Raw genomic sequence first — 26,855 nt, 5'->3', positions numbered from 1 at the left:
CCTGTTCCTGCGACACAACCGGATTCTGTTCCTGATGTTGCGGATTCTTTCCGGAGACAGGGACACCTGGCAAGACACCGAGTCTATTATGGCGCCCAGATGTTGTATGCGTGTGGCAGGAGTCAGGTTGCTTTTTTCCACGTTTACGGAAAACCCGTGGTCCTGTAAGGTGTGAACTGTGACTTTTACATCTCTCACCGCTTGCTGCTGAGTTCTTGAATGGATGATGATGTCGTCCAGATAGCACTCCAGGCGGACTGGAAGCTTGCGCAGGTGGGCCGCCACAGCTGCAAGAAGCTTCGTGAACGTTCTGGGTGCAGAAGAAAGTCCGAACGGAAGCGCCCTGTATTGGAAATGCTTTCCGTTGTAACACAAGCGCAGGAACTTCCTGTGTGCAGGATGGATGGGCACATGTAGGTACGCCTCCTTGAGATCGATGGAGGTGAGCAGATCCCCTTGTCGCATGCAGCTTAGGATCGACTGGAGAGACTGCATTTTGAAGCGCTTGTAGGCCAGATGCCTGTTCAGGCGCTTCAGATCTAGAATGGCCCTCCACCCCCCTGAATTCTTGGGGACCAGGAAGAGAATGGAATAGAACCCCCTCCCTTCCTGTTCTGGAGGAACTGCCTCTATTGCGTTGATCTGCAGAAGATGATCTATCTCTGCCTGCATGAGAGCCCTCTTTACCGGGTTCTTGGATAGTGGGCAGCGAACAAAGGTCCGCGGAGGAGAGGATAGAAACTCCAAGGTTAGACCCCTCCTGATGGTATTTAATACCCACTTGTCCGAGGTTGTTTCCTCCCAACGGTCTGCATAGAATTGCAGGCGGCCCCCGATGGGAGGAGACCCCAGACGGTCACTTCCCACGTCTAAACTGACGGTTGTGGGCTCCCCCACGAAAGGGCTTCCGAAAGGACCCCTGATTGGATTGTCTGCCCCTGGAAGAAAAGTTGTTTCGTTCCTGGGACCTGTCAGAGGACTGGTTAAACTGTCTTTGGGAGGAATAAGAAGAGGAAGAGGCCTGGCCACCTTCCTGTGCCCGAAAGGCCTGTTTCCTGAACGAGCCCTGACCTTTCCTGTCATGCTTCCTGAAGGTGGAAGGAAGAACCTTCCTCTTATCCTTTGTCTCAATTAGGAATTTCTCTAGGGAATCCCCAAAGAGGTTCTCTCCCTTGAAAGGAGCTGAAGCCAGCTTCCACTTAGCCTTCATGTCCGCCTGCCAGTGCCGAAGCCAAAGCAGGCGGCGAGAAGTGATGTTGGACGCTAGTGCCCTGGAGGCGAATTTCGCTGCGTGCAGGGACGCATCAGAGGCGTATTCCACAGCCGTAATGATCTTGTTAAGATCATGTCGCCAACGAGATGCTTCAGATGGGGGCTGAGATCTGAGTTGGCGCAGCCATAATAAGGATGCCCTCGTAAAGAACGAGGCCGAAGTGGAGGTCTTGATTGCCCAGGCAGCCGCCTGGTGCGTTTTGAGACAAGCCTTTTCTGCCCTCTTATCCTCTGCCTTTAACCCTTCTAATAACTCGGCCGGGAGATTAGAATTAGAGGTCAGAGAGACCACAGGGGCATCCACTTCTGGAGGCTTCAAAACATCCTCCAGTCTAGGTTCTAAAGGGTACAGAGATTTGTCTGCGCCACTGGGATTGGCCAGGGTACCAGGCTGTGCCCATTGGCGCTGAATAACCTCCATGAACATGTCAGGGACTGGTATCAGTTCTGGGTCAGGAGTTGTTTCGCTGAACAACCCTGCCATGAGGTCCTGGGAAGTAGAGGGGACTTCCTTGTCCTTAGGTTTGGCACCAAGCTCAGTAGAGGCTCTGGCCTTGTGTAAGATGGACTTGAATAGGGCTGGCTTAAAGAGACCAGTGAAAGAGGGCTTGTCTGGAGGCATGTCCTCATCCTCCGAGAGGGCAAAGTCCTCAGCAGCCTCCTCCTCCCACGTAGACACCTCTGTGGTGATAGAAGTGCCCGGGGAATCGAGTACTCTGGTCCTCTTTTCCCCCAGGGGGCGAGTAGGCCTAGAGGCCTTGCCACCCCTGCCTTCCTGTAGCCTCATGGCTTCTACCACACCCTGGGAAATAGCCTGCGTGATGAGGTCCCTCATCTCTGCTGACATAGCTGGGCCCCTGTCCTCTACAGGTCTGGCTTGGGCATAGGCCTGTCCCCTGGCACCCCTAGGAGGATCTCTCTGATCCTCTGCATGAAAACAATATTGAAAGGAGGGGAGATCCTCCCTGACTGAAGAGCTAGGAGAACCTGGGTAACCCAGAGAGGCTGCAGGGGATCCTGACATGGAATCCCTATCACAGAAGGATGGGGATCTATCCCCCATCTCCTCCCCCTGCTCTATCTCCCTCTGGATGGGTGGGGAAGGAACTGGCCCAGCCTCACTTGGTAAGGGTGCAGAGGGAACCTGGGGCCTAACAGACTTATCCTTCAGGGAGTCCTGCCCCTTGTCCCCTTGAATTTTGGGGGCCTTACTCCCAGCTGCAGAGTGGGAAGCTTTCCCCCCAGCGCCCTTGTTTCCCTTTCTCCCCTGGCCTGAGGGATCTGGCCTACTGCGCTTTGCAGATGGCCCTGCCAGCTCCTCCCTTCGCTCCAAACCTTCATCAGCCATCCTTGGTTGATCTTGAGTCGAAGAGGTCGCTGCTGAGGGAAGGGCAGTGGACGCTGGCCCGACGGCTCCAGAAGCGTCTGCAGACTCAGATGGGAGGCTGGATCAGGCACCAGGACACTCCTTGCCGCTTCCCCTTGGGTGGCTGGGGAACTTCAGGCTTGCTGGAGACCCAGACAAGCCCTCGCAATCCTCTGCGGCTGTCTGTAGAGGCGGAGAGGCTCTGCTGCTTGCTGCTGCTTTCCGGAGGTAAAAAGGACTGAAAAAAATGGCCGCCGGTTCTTCTGCGCGCCAAAAGCCTCACTTAAGGGCCAGGCGCTTCTCATTGGCTGCAGCCGAAAAGCGCGCCAAAGCAGCGCTTTTCAAAATGGCCGCCGCTCTCCCGATCGGCAAAAGACGCCGTTTGGAGAAGCAAGGGCTTTTTTAAAAGCCTCTCCTCCAAAGCGACCAGGGAAGCACGGGGATTGCCGTCCTTCCCTGCGCTTGCCAGCAGACGCCGGACAAGCGGCCTCGCTTGTTCCCCCAGCTGCGACTAAGCAGCTGTGGAACCGATCGCTGCCTCAGCCTTAGTTAGGTAAATCCTCTTCGATAAAAAATAGAAAAAAGGGAAAATAAAAAATCAAAATAATAAAACCTGGGGAAAAATCCTAATAACAGCTAAATATCACATAAAATTACTATTGGAGAACCCAGCCTATTTGCTCAATGCTGAGTGTTCCCCAAACTCGTCCTATCGGGCGGACTGAGTTTTTAAAACTGAGCCAGAAGAGGCAAAGGAGGCGTGGCCAGAGGGGAAAAATCTACTCAGTCCATGGGCAAACAGGCTGTGTTAACCCAATCCTTGTACTCTCCAAGCAGCGCTATGGAGAATACAAGCGAGTGTAAATGTTTTGTCGTTAACAGAATGGGATGAAATTTGCAAAAACCTAGAAGGGTGTGAAAGAATGAAATAATTTAAATATTGCTTTCTAAAAGAACACTTATCAAAGAAGAAGCATTAAACCGATTTTCCAGTATTGTAGAAAGAGTTATGAATTAAGACATTTCCGGCAATTAGATTCATTCAAAATTTCTAAACATCTCATATGCCTAAGGTTGATTTGGTAGTTAATGTTTACACCAGAAATATCGTTTAAACAAGAATAAAAACATTAAATATTCCCAACATCTACAATATACTGTAATCACATAAAATCTGATAATACACTGGACAACCATTTTTTTAAAAAGCTTTGCTTTCTGAAAAAGTTTGATGATTATGATAGACACCTTCAAACTGAACATAAACATAATTTCAGAATGATTCTATCTCATAGGAACCTTGGGAAATATGAAATTAACTTTTAATGGCTATCAAATATTTAATCACATGTTTCTGAAATGCTGCATGAATTCAACAGTTCAAAAATGTTTTGCTGCTAATTTTTTTTATACTCAATGTCCAATGCATCCTGCTGTAATGTCCAACCATAGTCACTCAGCATTGATGGATTCCAGTTGCCCTGATACCATTTTTCCATTGTGCCATTATCCTGGTAAAAACTTTCACCATGTTCATCACTGTCTCCATCTAAATTTTCAGGAAAGAGGTTTAAGCATGAATCCAAAAAATAAATCTTCAGTGACATGTTACACTTCATGATTTTGTATGCTATAAGAAGTTTGTCAACCAGCTGAATGTAGTATGGTGCGCTGTAATTGACAAGAAAATTCTCAATGACATCCTGGTTATTTACTCTGGCCTAGAATTGCTTTTTATTGATAATGTGCTATACCAACAAAAATGCCTTCAAAAATATTTTTGTCATGTCAAAAGTGGACCATATATCATGTTTTTCTATCAAAAATTGTTTTGGGGCAGCCATTTTTTAAAAATGCATGGCTGTTCCATTTGCATATGTAACAGTACTTAGTATATCCAAGCTGTATCACAAGCAGCAGAGCCACTACTTTTAAATCTCCACAGTTACTCTAGTTGTACTTGGTGGATATGCTTCAATGACAGATCCATGTTTTCGTATGTTTCTTTCATGTGTGCAACATGGCTATGAAGAGTATACATTGTCATTATGTAAAAACAGAAGATGTCTATAAAACATTAAGGGATAGGTTAGATTACACATTATTTTGTGCTTAGCAGCCAAAAATCTATAAAATACAATCAAAAGTGTTAAGAAAGCAAAATCTTTATTTTCCAATTATATTTAACTAAGCTTTAATTGGGATGAACTGTAGACAGGCAACCTTTAGCCTATACTTATTTTTCTCTATATGACTAGAAAAAGATAAATGCAGCAAGAAGACTGTTTAAAATGCAGATGTTGGATCACTGTGGATCATACTGATGCCAAGCATCTGCTTTTAGTATAACAGGTTATAATAAAACTGGCACTTCCAAAAATAAGGAAATTAGTGGTAAAACAGCCATTTCTGTTAAGTGACATTTCCTTTCCAAAATGTCATTCATTTGCATTTACACTCGCCACCAGTTACCATAATTCACAACATCCTATTTTCAAGGTTGCATGCTTTCATAATTTCAGCATTTTTCTGTCCGTTTCAACAAGGTTACATATAGTACTTGTTCTAAGCAGTAGTATTCTATATTAGAAATATTAAGAAAATACATACTGCTGCTACAAAATATAACTCTCATGTAACACTCCTGTTGGAATATCTGCTACTGCAAGTTAAATTTGAGAAGATTCTGAGCTGCATTTTCCTACAGTCATGTGTAAAACATTTATCTGACTCTGCCTTCATATTTATTTATTTTCATTAAGCAGGCAACTGAACTGGGGCATAATAATTTGAGTTCTCCGAAGACATACTGTGTTTCCCCGAAAATACAACCTGTCCTGAAACTAAGGCTTGCCACATTTTTCATGTGGGCAAAAATATAAGCCCCCCCCCCTGAAAATAAGCCCCCTGGACAACCACTCCTCCAGCCAGGCAGAGCACCGCTCACCGACCTAGCGGTATCCCGAAGGCACCAAGCCACGGGAGCCGGGGAGAGAAAGGCGCTCACATTGCTTGCTGCCTTCGGGATACCGCTAGGTTGGGGATGGCATTCTGCCTGGCCAGAGGGGGGAATGGCTGCTCCCTTGCAAGCGGGCTCCCGAAGAATTGGGCACAGCCTCAGGGGTGAAGCAGCCATGAGGTGACCACACTCACAAGCAGCCGCCCAGCAAACCCCCTCTCCAGCCAGGCAGAGTGCCATTCACTGACCTAGGGGATATCCTTAAGGCGCCAAGCCATGTGGCGCTCTGCCCACCCCCCAGCTCCCGCGGTTTGGCACATTCAGGATACCCCCTAAGTCAGTGCATGGAGCTCTGCCCAGCTGGAGAGGGTGGTTGCGTGACTGCCTGTTCTGCCCCCAGCTTGCATGCCTCCCAGCCTCACCATGCCCTGGCCCAGTTCTCCCTGCAGGGCCAGGGCTCCGGCATCACTTTCACCGCCACTGCTGCACTCTGAGCATAACTTCTTCTCTGGCTTCCAAACTCCGGAACTCAGCTTCCGATTCTTCTTCCGCTCTAGAGCATGCTCTATGGTTGTGGATCCTATGGCAACTGGCTCAAAACCATAGAGCGCATTCCTAGAGCGGCTGTTGCTGGAAGAATTGGAAGCCAAGTTCCGGAGTTTGTAAGCTAGAGAAGAAGTTATGCTTGAAGCGCCGTCATGGCAGCGAAAGCAGCGGCAGTGCCCTGGCCCTGCAGGGAGAGCTGGGCCAGGGCATGGTGAGGCTGGGAGGCATGCGAGCTGGGGGCAGAACAGGCACTCGTGCAGCCATCCTTTCCAGCCGGGCAAAGCTCCATGCACTGACGTAGGGGGTATCCCGAAAGCCGCAGGAGCTGGGCAGCGGGCAGAGTGCCACGTAGCTTGGCACCTTAAGGATACCCCTTAGGTCAGTGAATGGCGCTCTGCCCAGCTGGAGAGGGGGTTTGCCGGGCGACTGCTCATGAGTGTGGTCACCTCATGGTTGCTTCACCCCTGAGGCTCTGCCCAGCTCTTCGGGAGCCCACTCGCAAGGGAGCAGCTGCCTGGCAACCCCAAAACAATAAGCACTCCTCTGATAATAAGGCCCAAGCCATATTTTGTAGGTCAAAATAAAATAAGACCCTGTCTTATTTTCGGGGAAACATGTAACAGTACAGCTGGCATGTCCTATGAATATTCATCTGATTTTTTAATATGGTAGATGGGAAATTGTATTTTACCCATATCAAAACATTTTTGTCAAAGATGTTTTATAAGTAGATGTGGAACATATACAGTAGATTCAGAAGCTATACTTCTCTTTCTTACCTTGTGAAAGAAAAAATCTTTAACTATGGGATGTGTCATCTATTCTATTTGGAAATAAGATAATTTCCAGAATACTTTTTCAAATACAATATGTAAAGGGATAACTTAAGAACAATTATGCAATCAATTTAAATATATACAGTATGTAAGCAAATTTTAAAAAGTGAAATAGATAACAGTACAGAGAACAAATGGTCTATTGTATGATTTAATTTCTCTGTGATAGCACAATGAGGATTCTTAGGATATTATTTTTTACAGAGATATAATGTATCCACATATACAAAGATCAGAACTGTGCAAGCCATGGTATTCGTTGTGGCACTGTATGGAAGCCAAAGAAGCACATTGATGCCTTTGAATTTTGGTGAAAAAGATAACTCCTGAGAATACCTTGGATACCCAACAATCCAATGGCTCATCAAACAAATCAACCTAGAGTCCTCACTCAAGACACAAATGGCCAGGCTTAAATTAACCCTGTTTGGACACATTATACAAAGACTCAGCTCTCTAGAAAAGGTTCTAATTCTGAAAAAAGTAGAAGGAAATAGAAGATAATGACCATGTGAATTAATTAGGTTATGTGCCAATGAATACATCATTGAAAGACCCGAAGACCAGGTTAGGGACAGATTATTTGGGGGGGGGATCTATGTAGTCACTAAGAGCTAACATAGACTTGACAGCACATAATCAATCAATCAATGAATCAATCAATCATTATATTGAGACAAACCTGCTCTTTCGTGTAAAGCTCAAGACCCACCTTTTTCAAGTTGCTGGCCTGGCTCAACTTTGATCCAACTATATCGCTCCTGACGGGTTTTTTATTTGGGGTATTTTAATTATATTCAATTTATTTAGGGGTTTTTAAACATTGTGTTTTTACTTGTTTTTATCTATCAGTCCACCTCCTCCTTGTATATGTCGTATATATGTCTTGGTATATGTTTTGTTATATGTATGTCGATATATTTATTTCCTATGTTTTGTTGTACGCCGCCCCGAGTCCTTCGGGAGAGGGTGCGGCTAAGAAATAAATATTTTATTATTATTATTATTATTATTATTATTATTATTATTATTATTATTATTACCAAAAATTGAAAAATGAATTTTTTTCTTTAATAGAATTTGAACTACCTCAGTGCTTTTTTCAGCAATCCTGAAAAAAATCCTGCTTAAATTGCTTGGAAGGGTACATTCTGGCAGATGTGAGAGACGTAGTAAAAGTTGAATCTAAGAGAAAAGGGCGTACTTAATGAAGGAAAACCTAACTTTAACCATTTTTCTTTGTGATTCTACGGCTCATTTAAACAACTGTTCTAAAGAAGGAAGAGGGAAAAGGGAAAGCAGTGCTGGGAATAATTAAAATTAAAAAGAATTGAAGGTTTGACTGAAACATTCTTTTTTTCCCTCTCAAACTTTTAATTGGGTTTTCCACAAAAAATAATTTGTGGGAGGTGGGATGGTAAATGGGATGATTTGGATATGGGAAGATAAAGTACTTTTCTTTGCATTCTTAAATGGTCTGTACTTTGTTTTCTATCACTCTCATTGTATCTTCATTAGTTATTTTTATTTCCTTTTTTAACGGTCTGGAAAGACTGTTAATTCAATTGAAATAAACAACTTTTTTGAGTTAAATATAATTATATTTAATATTATTTTGTAGTTCTCTGTACTTTCAGTACAAGGCAATGAGATTTAAACAACCTAGATATGCACACAAAATATAAAAATATCTCCTTAAGAACCTACATGAATAAATCAAGGAAGGAATTGTTAGAAAGGTATTTTAAAGGTTAAATAATATTATTTATGCAGAAAGAAATTCCCACTCCATGTTAAAATTCAAAAATGAAAAGTTCCTTTTTTCACTGTGTACACAAAGCATCACAACTTGAATTTATCTGTGTCATTTTAAAGCTATTTCTTTGATAACTCCTTTGCTTATATTTCTGTCTAAATGCTAAGCTTGGGCTGCAATGTTTTTCATCTGGATTTCAAAGACATGTCATAATTAATGAGCCTCTTTCAAATCAGACTGTCAGGCTGCAGCTGGCTCTTGGTTCTTGGATACACATTCAAGGCAATTTATCTACAGAAATAGTTATGCTTTCTCTGTGTTAAAAGCAAATTGGTTTATATTTATTTCTCAGCTTTTTATGCCAGGCCTAGCTTTGTCAGATAAAAAGAATTGACCTCAAAGGCTACATAGAATATGGTTGTGGTCTGACAGATTACCACAAAACTGATCCCAGGGCATATGGGGCAATTCTGATTAGTTTTTAATGCACGCAAAATAGGTTAGAGATATCTAATTCATCTTCAGTCTGATTCACAATCCTTTCCTGAGGTTTCTCTCTCATATTCCAATGTGTAATTTGGGTATATAGCACACTAAGTAGCAGCCACATTCAACAGGAAAAATGTTCTTTAAAGACTGCCAATTTTGAAAGTGTCAAAACATTTTGATTCCAATATTGGCAGCTCCATTCTCAAATCAGAATGTCCTTGCAATCATTTATACTAATTTTGAATAGGTGGCAGAATTACAGAGTGGAACAACTAATTGCAACAGGATTCATTTTATTCTTCGCATTTCTAAACCGCCCCCTCTCCCAAAAAGGGACTCGGGGCGGTGTACAGTTCACACAACAAATAACACATAAAATATAAATATAAATATAAATATACGTATATACGTGGAGGAGGTAAAATTAAGAGTACTGTACAGAAGAATAAATATGGCTCTAAAAGCCCTAAAATCAATTAAAATTAAAACAATTAAAAATTAAAAGGATGAGTCCATAATGGCTAAAAACCATATTCGGAGGTTCAGCTGTGATGGTCTACATCAAACAGAGAACAAAAACCAGTAGGATTCTTATAGGTCTCTCTTGCTACAATATTATTAAACTTTTTTATGAACTGGATAACATGACTGTTGAATTGCTTATCAAATTTGTAGCTGTTGCAAAATTGGAAGGTTTGACCAATGCCCAGGAAGAGAGAATGTGACTATAATCTGGGCCACTTCGCCTCGCTGGGGGAGGGGTTCCTACCAGCCACCTTGAAAGAGGCGGTGGTGAGGCCCCTACTTAAGAGGCCTTCCCTGGACCCAGTAGAGTTAGCCAATTATCGTCCTGTCTCCAACCTTCCCTTTTTAGCGAAGGTTGTTGAGAGTGTGGTGGCGCAACAGTTCCCTCGACACCTGGAGGAAATTACTTATCTAGACCCGCGCCAGTCCAGTTTCCGACCCGGCCACAGCACTGAGACGGCTTTGGTCGCGTTGGTGGATGATCTCTGGAGGGCGAAGGATGGGGGCTGTTCCTCCATCCTAGTCCTGTTAGATCTCTCAGCGGCTTTCGATACCATCGACCATGGTATCCTATTGCGTCGACTGGAGGGGATGGGGGTGAGGGGCACCGTTTTGCGGTGGTTCTCCTCCTTCCTCTCCAGTCGGACGCAATGTGTGTTGGCAGGGGAGCAGAGGTCGACCCTGAGGCCGCTCACGTGCGGAGTGCCACAGGGGTCGGTCCTCTCACCTCTCCTGTTCAACACATACATGAAACCACTGGGCGAGATCATTCGAGGATTCGGGGTTGAGTGTCATCTGTATGCAGATGACACTCAGCTATACATCTCTACCCCGAACCACCCCAACAAAGCCGTCGAGGTGATGTCCCGGTGTCTGGAAGCCGTGCGGGTCTGGATGGGTGACAACAGACTCAAGCTCAACCCTTCCAAGACGGAGTGGCTGTGGCTACCGGCGCCCCGCTTTAGCCAATGTGTTCCATCTCTGGTCATCGGGGGGGAACAACTGCCCCCGGTGGATAGGGCACGCAATTTGGGCGTCCTCCTGGATTCCCGGCTGTCGCTAGATGATCATGTGACAGCCGTGGTTAGGGGGGCGTTCCACCAGGTTCGCCTGGTGCGCCAATTGCGCCCCCTACTAGAGCGGGACGCCCTTCGCACAGTCACTCATGCCCTGGTGACTTCCCGTCTTGATTACTGCAATGCTCTCTACATGGGGCTCCCCTTGAGATGCACCCGAAGGCTCCAGCTGGTTCAGTACTAGGTACTCCCATGTAACACCTTTCCTGCATGACCTGCACTGGCTGCCTGTGGCTTTTTGGGTGCGTTTCAAGGTGCTGATTGTCATCTTCAAAGCGCTCCATGGCTTGGGACCTAGTTATCTGCGGGATCGCATTCTACCCCACACATCCCTGCGACCAATCCGCTCTCACAGAGAGGGTCTCCTCCGGGTACCTTCCGCTAAGCAGTGCGGGCGGGCGGTGCCTAGGAATAGGGCCTTCTCTGTGATGGGGCCAACCCTCTGGAACGACCTCCCCCCGATATTAGAACCACCTTGGACCTCCGCTCCTTCCGCAAGAAACTCAAGACCCACCTGTTTCGACTAGCCGGCCTGGCCTAATTGTAATTGTAATTGTACTTACAGGGAACATTTACTACTGACCTTCCTGGATGGCTTTCTAAATTTTAAATTTTGGGGTTTTAAACTGGTTTTAGAATTGTTTTTAATTATTTAATTAGTTTGGGTTGTATATACAGACGGTATGTGTGCGTTGTTTTGTCTGATGTTTTATGTTATGTTTTGTTGTTTTATACACCGCCCCGAGTCCCTATGGGGAGAGGGGGCGGTCTATAAATTTAATAAAACCTAAACCTAAACCACTTTAAAGACTGGACTAAAAAGAAAGCTGGGGAAGAAAAAATGGGACAGAGACAAGCTGGGGAATTCATGGCTTTGGAGTATTACTTCACAAGAAAGAACGGTGTAGTCACTGACAGAAAGATGAATGCTGTCAATGTGAGACAGTTACTGGAAAAGTTAGCACAATTCTAGGTTGTATAAGAAGTGTTGCATTAAGATGAAGACCTTATTCCCCTCTGCTCTGCCCTAATAAGACCACACCTTGACTTGTATTTGGTATTTGCTTCTGGTCACCATAACTTCAAAAGTATTTACATATGTTAGAACAGATTTAGAGGAGATGGCAAAAGTGCTGGATGGACTTGGGTGAGAAAAAATTGAATGCTCAGCCTGGAGAAACAAAGATGATATCAATGTTCAACTACATAAAACAGTGCCATAGAGAGGAAGCTCAGGAACTACTCTGATTTTTCATTGTCACAGAAACTAGGATCAAAAATAATCAGTAAAAAGTGCAACTATTTAGATTGAATTTAAATATAAGGAAAACCTTCTAAAAAAAGGTTTGTATAATAATTTAAACAGTCCATCTTGACAGACAGTTGTCAAGGCCACAATTTAAATACTGTCAGTTCAGGATTTTTGTACTATTTCCACAGATAATGACTTTCTTTCCTCTACCTTTTAGTCAAATTCCAATTCTCTGCCATTTTACCCACTGGTTGTAGTTCTGTAGCTCTTCTATGGTAGTTATATGGAATAGCATATAACTTCTCTTCCACAAGTCAGCTTTTGCAATACTTGAATATTAGTGTTGCATCTCCCCTTGATTTCATTTTCTCCAGCTAAACATAGCAGGCTCTTTCAATCATGTCTCACTGATTTTGATTTCCAGACTCCTGGCTGTTCCTGTCTAGACACAATATGGTTTGCAAATATCCTTTTAAGATACGTTGCCCAAACATGGATGTCCACATAAGGATACTAAAGGGGAGGAAGAGACAAAATGTGTGCTGTGAAATGATTACAAAAACACTATCCTTTTGTACTTATGTGACAGTACTGCACAAAAGTACATAATGGGCAGAGCCTGCATTGTAACATCTAGACAAATGATTCATTGTCTAGATGTCATTTGATTCATTTCACTCCAGTTAGCTTGTGTAACCAGTGCATTTTATTCCAAATGCAGACTGAATAATGCAAAATACAGTTGCACTATTATTTATTGTAAATGGATATTATTATTCTATTAATGCAGATTGCAGAACTTACAGTATTCAATACTCCATGTTCTATTTCCACATATTATTTTCTCTATTATAGCTTGGAATTTCAAAGCTATTTCTCAGTTGGGAAGTACACTATGTAATTAAAACTCTATAGATTAATATAAGGAACTATACCCAAAAAAATCAGCTAAGTGGCCATTGCAATGGAATATTCATGCTACTTCAATCTATCTGTATTTTTCTGATGCTGTTAGGTCCTATAAGGTCACTTGGTGCTAAAGTTAAGCTCTTTGAGGGAAAAATGTTCCTTTAAAAAGATGATTGTGGATAGTTAATCCTAGTGCTTTTACTTTATAATCACATTTCAAAGCTGTGGACTTTTCTTCTCAAAAAGAAATCCACAAGTAACAATAAGATGTTGTCATGCGTATGAGTCATTCAAACAGCTGCATGTATTATAGAAGACAATGTGACTTGTGATAAAGTAAAACATGAATGCTTTTTAAGGAATGTTTTTCTGTTATCGCATCTCTAGTTCCACAGAACTGAATTTGAATTCTTATGTTTGTATTCATTTAGCAAATAGCAACTTTTCCCTGATGAAGTGTATCAGAACCAGAACTTTGCTGTGCCCAGAATTCCATATTCAAGATATTGTACATAATGAATTAGACGGATATTCTCTGCTTCTTGCTGTTCCCATGTAAAATGTACACCAATATGAAATTAAAAAGGCTGGGAAGATTACAAATGGTGATTACATGACTTCAGGACAATGCAATTGTCATGAACACATTCGAGTTGCCAAGAACCCAAATTTTGATCACATGACCTTGGAGTTCCTGCAATGATTGTAAGTATGAAAAATGGTCATAAATCATTTTTTTCAGTGCAGATATAGCTTCAAATTGTCATTAAACAACTGGTTGTAAGTCAAGGATTGCCTCTACTAAGCATGGCATTAACTAGTATTTTTACAGGACTGTTTTAGGACAGATAAGCTTTTTTCAAATCATTCCACAAATCAAAATGTTCCCATATAAAGAAGTAGCAGCATATAAAGGACTGTTCCAATCAACCATTTTCTCAGATATGATTGCATTATACATGTTTGCACACCAGATAAATGTTGAAAGCAATATCAAGCAATTTTAGAATGATTTGACCCACAGAGTAATCCTGTGCATGCTTATATGCAGTATACATTTATGTACTCTCCCAATAGGATAGACCCACCAAATTTTTTTGAAGTGCTATTTGTATCAAAGCAGACAGAATTATCAATATGATACTATAATGATACCAAGATAACCTAGCTCACTGCTAACTAGAGTCCCATAATAGTGATTTGGTGATAAGTGATAAGAGTGCTAAGAGATAAAAAGCTGTAGTAGAAATAATATAATTTTAATATGGATATTAAAAATGGTAGTGAAATATTGTGAAATTAATGGATTTCTTCTCTTAATAGAGTATATATAAACTTGTAATAATTTTAGAATTTCATTAGTGGTAGCTTCATGGGTTCGCATTGACTTAGATCATGTGGCATATTTTGTGATGATTTGTTTTAGTTTTCTTCTTTTCACATAAGTCCATGCTGCCTTTCATTTCTATGAATAATGTAACTACCATTTACGTTTCTTGGTATCTCTTTATTTAATACATAAATTCTTAAAAGATATTAGAGAATTTAAGAAATCAAAGAACTTTAAGAGATATTCTTTAAAAAAAAAAGAAATATGGAAGTAAGATGTTCCTGTATTTTTGATCTGTGTCTTTGAAATGGCTCTCCAGATTTTAAATTGTGTGGGATGTGGCTGTTTTAAGAGGAAAAACCTTTCAAAATCAAATGGTCTCCAACTATTTCCAAGCAATTCTTTCCTCCCTCAGCAGCCATTCACATCCAATCTCATTACTCAAAAAGATTACTTCAGTTTCTAAACAGACTTCTCAGAGAAATACAAAGGTTATGCCTTCCATGGGTATTGGATGTAATGTATTTAAAACAGGAATAGGAAAAATCCAGCTATGATAACTAGAATAGTAACAACCTTAACCTTTGTTGACCTCCTGATGTTCCATTCCCAGTTCATTAATTTACCAAAAGTTATTCTCATTTTTATTATTTCTGGTTCTTAGCTATGGTTGCTGCATATTCACTGAACATACATTTATTATAGTCTTTATCTTGTGGTTCATTTGTTAGCTGTCTATTTACTATGAAGATACTGTCTAAGTTATAATTATTTGTAAATGTCTGCTTTCTACTATGTACATTAGAATTTTAATAAATCCATTTATTAAACCTTCCAATATCTTTTATTACTAAATCATAATTTTATTAATAGTATTAGTAACATTGTGTTGTATTCTATTATGCTTCATTTTGTTTTGTTTTCCAGGTTGTATGTGCATCCTTGATTATCTTTTCTTTTATGGAATCATTTTAATCATTTAGATTTTGTATTTATTTTAGCAATCTTAACATGTTTTTATAATACGGTTGGTAAGTGAATCTGGCTTCCCCATTGACTTTGTCATAATGTTGCAAAATCACATATCTACAGGACACTGCAATTGTTATAAATATGAGTCTGTTGCCGAATGTTTGAATTTTGATCCCATACCATGGGGATGCTGCAGTGGTCATAAGTTTAAAGTATGGTCATAAGTCACGTATTTCAGTGCCGTTGTAACTTTGAATGGTTACTAAATGAACTGTTTCAAGTTGAGGAGTACCTGTAGTGTAAAGAAATAATGGATTTAATTCAGATCTGTGTCTTGTGGATTATTCATTTCAGGGAAATTCATAGAATTAATTCATGGTATCTTACAGCCATTCCATTAATGTTTACTTATGAAGGAAGTATTTTAGTTTAATTATAATTGTTAAGTAAAGTGATTTCTTTACTGTACAAACTGAAGTCAGTGAACTATGCCACATTAGAATTGAATTAGTAAAAGCTGTCTAAATATCTTTGAAATGCTGAATTTGAAATGCTAACTTTTAAATGAATGTCTATAAAGTATAAACTACATATTTCTTGAATATTAGTTTGAAGTCATTCATGACTACTGACATGCAGTAATAATAGTATCCTGCATTACTTTTGTTATGCTTTTTACACATAAAATAACTTTACAAAGCCAAACTAATGATATGCCAGAGACCCCAATGCTAACTCCTAACTTAAACAATTAAAGAATAGACTAGGAAGAGAAATGTTTGGTAGAATGCCAAATATTTTGCTTACAGTTGTCAGTACATCAAATAAGTAATCTGTTTTGCTTTTGCTTTACCACAGTGACTCCCTAAAAACAGGCTACAGTTTTATAATTGTCAATACTACATTTCATGACTTAAATTCTGAAACAGCCAATCTCAATGAATAACAGATATAGGTTATGTATTTTTTATACCTTCTAGATCAGCGATGGCAAACCTTTTTTGGCTCACGTGCCATAAGTGAGGGGGAGCGCAGGAGGGGCATGTGCGAGCGTGCCGCACCCATAATGCAATGCGCAACCACCAGTGCGCATGCGCATACTACAGGTGCTCCCCTCCCATTTTTACATGCTTTTTTCGCCCTCCCCAGGCTCCAGAGGCTTTATAGGAGCCTGGGAAAGGCAAAAACAGCCTCCCCCACCCCACCCCGGACGCCCCCGGAGGCGTCAGCGAAGCCTCCGGACAGTCCCTGAAGCCTTCGGAGCACTTAAAACGACCCTCCGAGCAAACCGGAAGTCACTTCCGTTTTAAGCATTCTGAAGGCTTCAGGGAAGCCTCTGGACAGTCCCTGAAGCCTTTGGAACGCTCAAAATGACCCTCCGAGCAAACCGGAAGTCACTTCTGGTTTGCTCGGAGGATCGTTTTGAGCGCTCCGAAGGCTTCAGGGACTGTCCGGAAGCTTCCCTGAGGCCTCCGGAGGGCTTCCAGGGGGGGCAGGGGAGGCTGTTTTCGCCCTCCCCAGGCTCCTATAAAGCCTCTGGAGCCTGGGGAGGGCGAAAAATGGCTTTAAAAAAGGGTGCGGGCGCTGGCCAACTGACAGGGCAGCGCCGCCTCGCGTGCCCTGACAAATGGCTCCGCGTGCCACCTGTGGCACACGTGCCATAGGTTCGCCATCACTGTTCTAGATATTCTGAGAAATTTGTAAAATAAATACATTTTAATGTGCGTTCAGAATACTGACTTCATGTAGTAAAAACTAGGGCAAAAGTAATTGCAAGGGTAGATTAATTATTTAGAATGCTTTTTTTACTTGACATCATCTTCACTGCACTCTTTATGAAGCTTAGAAAAAATCTTAACTAATTCTAGGTTACAGCATCACATTTGCAGTTACATTGGCAATAAAACAAATGTGTTTCTCCATCAGCTTCCCTTTCTTGAATCCCATCATTGCAAGATTATATCCTACACTATGGATGTTTGTGACTACAGTCAAGACTTCTCAGTTATTTTTATTGAGTTTTCCATTTTATATGCTCATTACCATGTAGTTTACATTTTAAAATATTTAAATATAAACAAATGTTAAACTCTGAGAAAGTGCCCATTATGTTTAGCTTTACACAGAGAGAGTGAGTCTGTGAAGCTTTCCAAATTAAAAGCCCACATTTTGTTTATCTGGAGCTGCTTATATGAACATTTAAAGCCAACTTCTGTTCCAGACAGACTTATGTAAACCATAGTTGAATCATGATTTTGAAGTGTTTCTCTGGATTATTATAGCATAGTTGATTGTGGATATATGCACATACGAAACCATTGTTTGAAATGACATTGTAGATAATCTACAAAACATTTATGGTAAAATAATGGGAAATATTTTCTACAACTTAAATGGCAGAAGGGTGCTATTTTTGATGAAAACAAGCCAGAAGCTGATATGTTTCCATGGCAACAAGAGGAGCATTAGACAGTTGAGCCAAAGATAGGGAAAATGCAGATGCTGGGCAGTAAGGAATCTCATTCTCTCCATCTCTCTAACAACAAAGAGTTGGCCTTCTGATTGCTTTCTCTCAAGCTATTTCAAAAATGTTAAAAGAATCCCTCAACTTTAATTTATACCAGCTTTGGAAATATGAATATAACATAATAAGACCCATAATAAATATTTTGTATTCCCATTGTTGTATATAATAATAGTCCTTTCATGCCAGACTCTAAAGAATAGTCCTTGTCAAATAGTGTGACTGAAAAATGATAGTCAGTGCTGATAAAACTCTTTTCTAAACAAGTATATTAAACTTGTATTTCATAATATATAAAAATGAATACATAAATGTACCCAAATTCATTTCCTAGGGACAATTTCAAAACCATTTTCTCCTAGAAAATATATGTAATCACTATTTAAAACTTGTTGAGTATGAAGCTTCTAGTGTCTTTTAAAGATATGGATTACTAGCTTGGGCTAATTAGCTTGGGCCTGCCTGATAGAATCATTTTACTGGGATTCAACTAAGGGGATGCAAGTTGGTTACTCCACCAAATAGATCAGACCAACAATCAACTCCACAAGAAACTAAGACTACTTTTATTGAGGGTGGCTATAATAACAGACTCTTGTAAGTCTAAGGTTGTACTCTTCTTATACTTAGGTGAATCAAGGAAGTGTCTAATGACACTCAGCTGCATTTCTCTAACATTAAAAGCTGGGAAGGTTAGACATGGTTTCAACTGATTCTTGATTGAAGTTGTGAGGGTTAGGATGAATTTCATTTATATGGAACCATTGTTTTACATGGAACCATTCCTTGGTTTCTGGACCAAGGAATTAAAGGAATGAGTTGTCATGGAGAGATTGTACCTTAACTTTCAAGAAGCATCTGGAGATATTTCTGGGGGCAGAACCTAAAAGTGCCAATTTCCAGATAAGACTACAATATCAATTGCAGGAACTTCTTGATATAGATAATCCTTTGCTCTCTGTTATTCAATCTCTAATTTAACAAAAGGGATAAAAAGTGAGGCAGCCAATGATTACAATGAAAAAGTTCTTAAAGGATCTTTTCAAACAGTGACAAAGTGCATGAAAGTGACAAATGATCACTATGGTAAAGGCAAATTTAGTTTTGTGTTTATTAGAGAAAAGAATTTGAAAGCAAAATTATCAATATTGTAATATTGTTGTGTAAATCTGTAGTACAAGAGCACTAAGAATGATACATACAATTTTGGATTTCACATTTCAGAAAAGATTTTGTTCAGCTGCAAAAAATGAAAAAAATGGCAATTACTATCATCAAGGAATTGAAACAATTGAGTTGGCCAAACTGAAATTAATACAATAAAAAAATCAGAATTATCTATTTTTAAAATGCTAGCTTAATGCTATGTTTTTAAATTTCTGCTTTTAATATATATGCCATGTACATGTTCAACATTGCAGTTTCATAAAGATGCCATAAATTTAAAAAAATCTTCCAAATTATAGCTAAGGCATAGAATAAGTTGTTTGGGACAGAAAAGACACCATTAGAAACTACTTTTGTTACAAAATGAAAGCAATTATCTTTAATAAATATGTAGCAAGAGTATGAGTCATGGGAAGCCTAAAATTGGTAGTCCGACCTCCTTTTTTCTATAGCAATTGCTCACTCTTCACTCACATCCAATCAAATGTTAATCCATGAGGATCAACTGCCTTCAAACATTGACCTTCAGACTCCTGATCCAAAATACTCTGCTATTCATTATAAGTAGTTAGTTGCAATTGTGTTTTTTAAAGAAAAATAATAATATATTAAATACTTGGTATGAAGCATGGAGATTAATTATTTGTTTTATCTAGGTTCAGTCGAAATGTATTGCTTGATGACTATTTAAAGTCATTCTCACTGTAGAAACCTTCCATGCCTCAAATCTGTTTGAGGTGAATCTCACTGATCACATGAACCATCATCTGCCTCTGGCAAATATAGCACTAGTCAATGAATTTCATATGGTTCAAGACGTTCATTCCCTTTGTGATTGCTTTAGAAAAGAAAATACAATCATATAGATTAAATGAAGGAGATCTGATATAGATAACTGTAGCTACATAGAATTTTTAAAAAGTTTAAGGTCAATACCATATTCAAAACAGGAAAAAAGGAAATTCTGACATTCTAATATACTGTAATCACATGTTCCTTTCTTTTTACATGTAATAGAAATTATATTACAAATCATCTTGTGAATCAAGGGCTCACCCAATATAACTTTTTTGTGTGTCCCTGCAAGTCATTGTTGATATTTGGCAGTAGTCTGACAAATACATACAATTTTTTGACAAGGTTTTTCAAAGTGGTTTGCCATTTCCTGCTCCCCAGGGCTGAAACTGGCTGAAGATTACCTAATTGGTTTTGTGTCTTAGGCAGGAGTAGAATGCATGGTCCCCCATGAGTTTCCAGGTTTCTAAGTTAGTGCTACAACCATACATTAAACTGGATCTCACAAATCTTTTATGTCAATATAAATAGCAATCTAAATCTGCTTATTCAAAACCACATCCCTCTGAATTCACTATTTATTCTCCAGTGAATGTAATAGATTTAATATTAATTAGGAATCTCTGTGGATCTAGAAATTAAATCAAGGCAGAAACAAAGGTTGTTATATGAAAACAGGACGTGGATATCAGTAAGGAAAATTGAATGGAAATCATCTGATATATTTTTTAAATTTTTAAGGATATATCTATATATTATAAAACATATTTATAAAATACAGTTCCTAATGAATAAAGAAATTCAACATTCTATCATGGAGGAGCAAGAACTATATCAACCAACCCTTTCCGGTTTAATAATTTTCACATTTTTTAATCTTTAAATGGTGGAAATCATGAGACAGGATTTCTGGAAGTTGTCAATTAAAGAAGAATGGTATTTATTTATTTTAAAATGTATATAGTTTCCCATCTTCCAGCCCATTCTGAGCAACTCCCATTCAAAAGTCTACTTCAAATTAGGCACAATCCCACTTCAATCAACACCTAATGCTGATTGGAATTATCAAACTTCTAAGTAATTATATTATTGTGCACTTTTAAATGAGATTCATATGCATTTTTTAAAAAAAAGTATGCGTCATTCTTTCTCATAATATTGTTGAACTATTTTATTTATGTTAATAGACATAATACAATTATCTATAATTTAATAGCAACATTTTATGGTATTCTTTCCTAGCTATTATATTCTATATACCTCAGAAAATAACAATACATAGTCGACTTTATACCTGTGACTTAAAATTAGTTTTGGAGGGGGCACTTCCTGGGATTTTTAAGAATGTAGACTAGGATCAAAAACTGAACAATATTCCTCTCAAAAGTCAAGGGAATAGATTCTATATTGTTCCTAAATTGTATTATTTCCAAGAAAACTATGGATGTGTCCATATAGTCACCAGATATCAAGCTTGACAGCTACACATATCTATTTCTTATATATATATATATATATATATATGTGGTATTTTTGAAAAGTATACTTCAGTAATCAGGTTCTATTCATATCATGCAGTGGCGAGTGTCTGTGTTATGTATGTATATATGTACCGTATGTGTGTGTTTGTGTGTTTGTGTGTGTATGTGTCCATATGTATATACACACACACACACACACTTTATAACTCTTTTGTCTTAGGTCACCACAGTAGGTCACCAGCCATCACAATGTGAGAAAAATGGGACCCCATTGTTCAACACCCTGTCTCTCCACAGTGAAGTTCAGACACTTTTGAAAGAAAATTATTTTACAGTACCAGAAAAATGCAGCAAGCAATTGATGAGATGAGATTTAGTGAAACCACTGAGATTTCTTAGTATTCTCCCTTCTACTCAGCCTCCAAGTCAATAGCTCAATGTAAATAGATGTTCCTTTCATATGTAGGATATGCTAGCTGGTCGTATGCAGCCATAGATAAGAATAAACAGGTTACCTGAAGGAAAGCTTAAGATGAAGTGGAAGATGGGTGACTAGCTTGCGGCAGTTCTTTTATACACCTATTGCTTACACTTAGAACAAGTGAGCTTGGGACAAATTTATCTTACCTATGGAATACTGGAGATATTCCATAGGTAAGGTATATAAGTGGTGGCTTTTAATATAACTAAAACGGCATTTTCCCACCCACACCACTTGTCCCTTGAGACAACCTTCCCAGTGAGGGTCTTTTCCAATAGGCAGTTAGTTTACATACATCCACAGTCCATCTCTCCATTACAAGTAGAGAAATGAAGTACTAAAGTTCACAGTTCCAACTGGAACACTATAGTAAAGAGTGAACAAAATAGAAATATCAGTTGAAGTTCAGAAATAACACTACCTAACTGACTATGACAATAAAGTGGAAGTGAAATTGGTTTAACTTTTTGGTTTAATTACAAAACTAATTTGTAATTTAAGTAAAACTGCTTAACTGCTATAACATTATCAGGGACTTTTATAACTTTTAATATCAGCTTATGCATTAAACAATCAGCTGCAAGGGTTAGCCTTTCAATGTTAATATGTCTTTTAATACATAAATGGCCACATTTTTGTTTTATTTCATTTTTCCTCTGTGCAACACTTTCTGAAATTGAATTAATATAAACTAATGTTCAATACTCATATTCTTTTGATTTCTTGTTCCTAGAAAAATCCTCCATTGTCATTTGCACCTCAATAATTAATATTCAAAATAAACTGCCTCTTAATATATCTCTAGATAGAGGTAGCATTTTCTTTCCATGAAAGTTTTAATCCATTAAATAATCTAAAACAGTGATTATTATTTTCACACTACACATCTGGATTCAACACTTTAATGCATCTGAACAAACAAATATTGTCACACCAAGATCCAGCTTATGGGCAAAGGATAATACTGAATGTTTCTCTAGCTTTCTGTGGATCGTTTTAGATGAGGAAGTACTTATTTCAAACAATTCAGGAAAACTCTTGCCACTTTATTGTGATTAATAATTTGACTGTTAGTTTATTTGGTATATTTGCATTTTTATCATTGAATGTTTATTCAAAAGTGTGCTAGCCAGTTATAAGCGCAGGTCTATAAGGTATAAGCTACCCATTCTGTTCTACTTTACTGACATAGCTATTCTACAGGATTTCAGATCAATTCTGTGTAAATGTAACTCATTCCTTTTTGCTGGAACTTATTCCTAGTATAAGGTATTCTACTGAGGATCAAATGTTTTGTTGCAGTAAAGGTAAAGGCTTCCCTGTCCAGTTGTGCCTGACTCTCTGTTTCTTGGCCAAGGGAGCAAGTGTTGTCCGAAGACAACCAAAGGCATATGGAACTCTGTTACTTTCCCACCAAAATAATACCTATTAATCTATTCCCATTTGCATGCTTTCGAACTGCTTGTTACACACTTAACACTTTGTTCCACTTAGGCTTACTTCAGTGGACAGGCCTATAGATTCTTCTGAAGTTTCCCAACTTTATTATTTAAATACATAGTAAGTGAACTATTACATAGCTTCATGCCGGTTTTTATTATTTTCCCACAGTATCTCTTATAAACAGTGTTCTCTTTTACACACCTGATTTTGTGGATACCAGAAAACTAAGTCATTTCCTTTATAAGGTGCCACCTCTTTCACACACAAAAGAAATCCAGATATCAACATATTCCTACATCTAACAACTGTCATCATTTTTTAAAAAAATTGGACAGGTGATCTATTCATACAAAATAATTTCACAAGCATATGCCAATCTGAGCTATTGGAGAAATAATCATGACAAATATTCAGATGTAAGAATTTGGACTTCTGTGCAATGTACTTAATGATGGTTAGCCTTCAATGGGAATGGGACCATGAGTTACTCTCCCTTTGTATGACAGGTATGCCTTCTAATTTCATACTCACTTACTACAACAGGGCAGGTATTATGCAACATCTGGATACCAAATAATGTGCATAACCTCCCTGGAGCACCATCATCATTCAGGCCTATTTTGTGTAATGTTAGTATATCACTATTCCAGCTGCTATAGCCATAGATATATGAGTCTAGTGTACGTGGCAAGAGCTTGTTTACCTGAGATATATATGCTGGCAAGACACTTACCTGTGTCAATGTAACATCCAATCACCATTATAAGCCTTGATCTGCCTTAATGGGGGGAAGGGGAAAGGCAGCCTTCCCCAAACTGGCTAGATTTTGGGCAGAAACCACACTGGGGAAGATACACTAAAGTGTTTTTTATGGTGGTTGTGGTGGTGATATATAAAATAAAGACAGTAAAAGTTGCAACTCTATTTCCTTCAGGATATTCTTTTGAAAAAGCACATGTAGGATGGTGTAGCAGGGGCCTTTCAAAGATTAGGAGCGCTTCCTACTCTCTGTCTAGGTGCGCTCTCCCTCCTTCCCCGGCTCTTCTCGCTTACCCTGGCGGCGCGGGAAGAATAGGGGTCCTCGAAGAGCGCCCACATGCGCGGTTGGAGCCTCTTCCAGCGGCCGCCGTTTCCATCAAGAGGGGACCCGTTAGCAGAGGAAGACGAGGAGGCGCCCAGAGCACCCACGTCCTCGATGCCCAAGCGCTTGGCTGCTAACTCGTCGTCGTCTGGGTCGCCAGGTGGCTCGCCGGTGATCAGGTCGGGCGCCTCGAAGATATCCAGCGCCTCCTCAGCGTCGCGGTGCTGCCTGTAGGTCATCCAACAGCAGGGCTCCACGTCGGTCTCGTCGATGCCCCAGAAAGCCAGCTCTTCCTCGAAGAGCGGCCCGCACACGTCGGCGGGGCAGTGCAACTTCCCGGTGCGGTAGTAGTTGAGCACGTAGGCGAAGACCCCCGGGTGGCGGTCGAAGAAGAATTCGCAGCACGCGCCGCTGCCGCCACGTGCGACGCCGCCGCCGCCATTGGCGCGCGAACTCCAGCCGCTCCCGCCCACAGTATCCAGGGGGCCGCTGCCGCCGCCGCCTCCAGGGTTGGGGGGCGGGTTGGGGGCGGGCAGAAGCGGTGGCTGGTAGTGCTCCTCTCCGCCGCCAGGGGAGTCGCCTTGGGACTGGCAGGCGAGCAGAGCCAGCCGGGTGCCCGGCAGCGTTTTCAGGGTGCTCCGGTAGGTCTCGTGCCTGGTGCCCCCGACGTTGAGGATCACCCTCTCGTTATCTTCGAGCTTCCCCATCTCTGTGACTCAGACATGACTGCGGGCGAGAAAGAGAGAAGAGACAGGCAATGTGCAAGGCGCTTATTTTAAGGCCGCCTGTGGAAAAGACAACAGAATACTAAGTACCAAGGAATCCAGCCGGGTGCCGGGGGAGAAAGGAGCCTCCCCCCAGGGCGTCCCTATGGGGAAAGGGACGGGTCTTAAAGGAAGGGCCAACACCCGGGGACAAGAACAATCTCAGAGCCATAGCACTGGGAGTCTTCTTTCCAACTTAGACACCTCCTTTGGAATCCGGCTCCTGCTTGTACCCACAGTGAAATCGTCCCACTCTGGAATCTTCCTTTCCCTTATTTTTCCGTTCCACACTCTTATCCTTGAGCAAAATCAATCCCTTACCGCATCTCCTAATTTGCTCCTTCAAAGTTCTTTCCAAAGTGGGGATAGCAGGCAGGTCATTGGACCTCAGCAGCGAGAAAGTTACTCTATAACTCAGGAACAAACCTGGCACTCCTAATAGCTATTGTCCTGAGCAAAATTCAGCGCAGAGTCCTCACACTCCTGCAAAAGCATCCTTATTTAGCTTATTATCAGGTGGCTTCTTTCCCTCATCCCTGTCTCCTCCCCTCCTTCCTGTTCCAATGATGGTCTGGACTCTTCCTATAAACGTGCACCCGCCCGCCCATTCCAATACAGTCAGAGCTAAAACGCTGTTTCGCTTTAGCAGCCGTCAGCTTGGTCAACCTTGCTCATATTTCCTCTTTGGAATTCTTGAGATCAAGTTGCCTAAACTCAAAGGTGTCATCTGTTCATCTTCTAATTTTAAAAGACTACCTCCAGGTGGAAAATACCAGAGCTTGACTGGTGACAAAAACAGTCTTTACGCCCCTCCCCAGCAAGTCGTTCTGTGGGCACACCCTAAATAGAACCAATGTAACCTTACCAGCACATTCCTATCCCCAACACTAGATTTTATTTGTCAATTGTTTAACAGAAACATCTTGTGATGGTCACTCCCCTCCCCCCTTATTTTCAAATCCATCCAAATACCTTAATCACGGAGAGAAAGAGGCTTTTCTTCACGCTCTTTGTCCTTTCTCAGTTGCCTCCAGACTCCTTGTGTGTCCGTTTCAAACAAAGAATTCCTCCTTGTGCGGCTTTTCCGTCCATCTTCAGGTGGCCATTCCAGCGCCCTTGACTGCCAGCTCCGAACGCAATAAAAGCAACCCCCACCTGCTGCTAGGAAACCTATCTTCTGTCCTTGTGCAAAATAGATGAGACGCTTTAGCATCAGGCAGAGAAAAACCACCACAAAAACATGGGGGGTGGAAAGCGTATCAACATAATGGGCTCCCAGCAAAGGAAGGACTTACTGCTGCTTTAAGCAGGCGACTCTTCAACTGGCCCCTGCTATGACTCCCAAGGTGAATCAGAAAGCTGCTCCTCGCTTTGCTTCTCTTTTTAAGAGACGCGGAGGGAGAGAGCTATCCTTTCAGCACCACTCTCCAGCGATTACTGTTCGTGGCAGGGACCTTTTGCAATTCTTTTTTTTGGGGGGGGGGGGTAGTGTAATTGCGACAATCATTAAAAACAATCCTCCAAAAATTAAAAAGATACAAAAACGCTCTAACTCTTTTCCCTTTACATGCTTATTACACCAAAATAGGAGCATCTAATTTGATCTGATAGCAGCAGCAAAGTGACACTTAGCTACAGGTGAGAACAACACAGAGAACCTGAATACTTTGGTAGAGTATTTAATGGTTTCAAAGATTCAATGACTGACCACCTTAACACTGAAGGAAACATGAAAGTGATGATGATGATGATGATGATATTTCTTTAGGTATCTGCTTCGAGTTTTACCTCTCTATCTCATTGATCATGCAAAATAATTTCTCTAGAATAT

General features: G+C 40.7%; 1 protein-coding gene across 8 annotated transcripts in view; it reads right to left on the bottom strand.

Moving 5' to 3' along the window:
* The window catches only part of KCNC2 (potassium voltage-gated channel subfamily C member 2), an 84,551-nt gene extending 58,198 nt beyond the window's left edge, over nt 1-26,353 (bottom strand). For 7 of the 8 annotated variants that reach the window (XR_014175788.1, XR_014175789.1, XR_014175790.1 and 4 more), the window contains exons 1-2: nt 25,997-26,353; nt 24,233-24,986 (exon numbers count right to left, since the gene is read on the bottom strand). Coding sequence is in view for 5 of the 8 variants with exons in the window: in XM_081958373.1 (XP_081814499.1) it covers nt 24,233-24,967 (735 nt within the window). In the remaining 3 variants the exon portion in view is untranslated. Of the gene's footprint in view, nt 1-24,232; nt 24,987-25,345; nt 25,373-25,996 lie in introns of those variants that run through there. The other variant, XM_081958372.1, reaches the window with a different exon arrangement.
* Nucleotides 26,354-26,855: the final 502 nt, after the last annotated feature.

Source organism: Natrix helvetica (assembly GCF_964273705.1).
Source record: "Natrix helvetica genome assembly, chromosome: 6".
Lineage (NCBI taxonomy): Eukaryota > Metazoa > Chordata > Lepidosauria > Squamata > Natricidae > Natrix > Natrix helvetica.
This window is presented reverse-complemented; position numbering and strand designations above follow the sequence as displayed.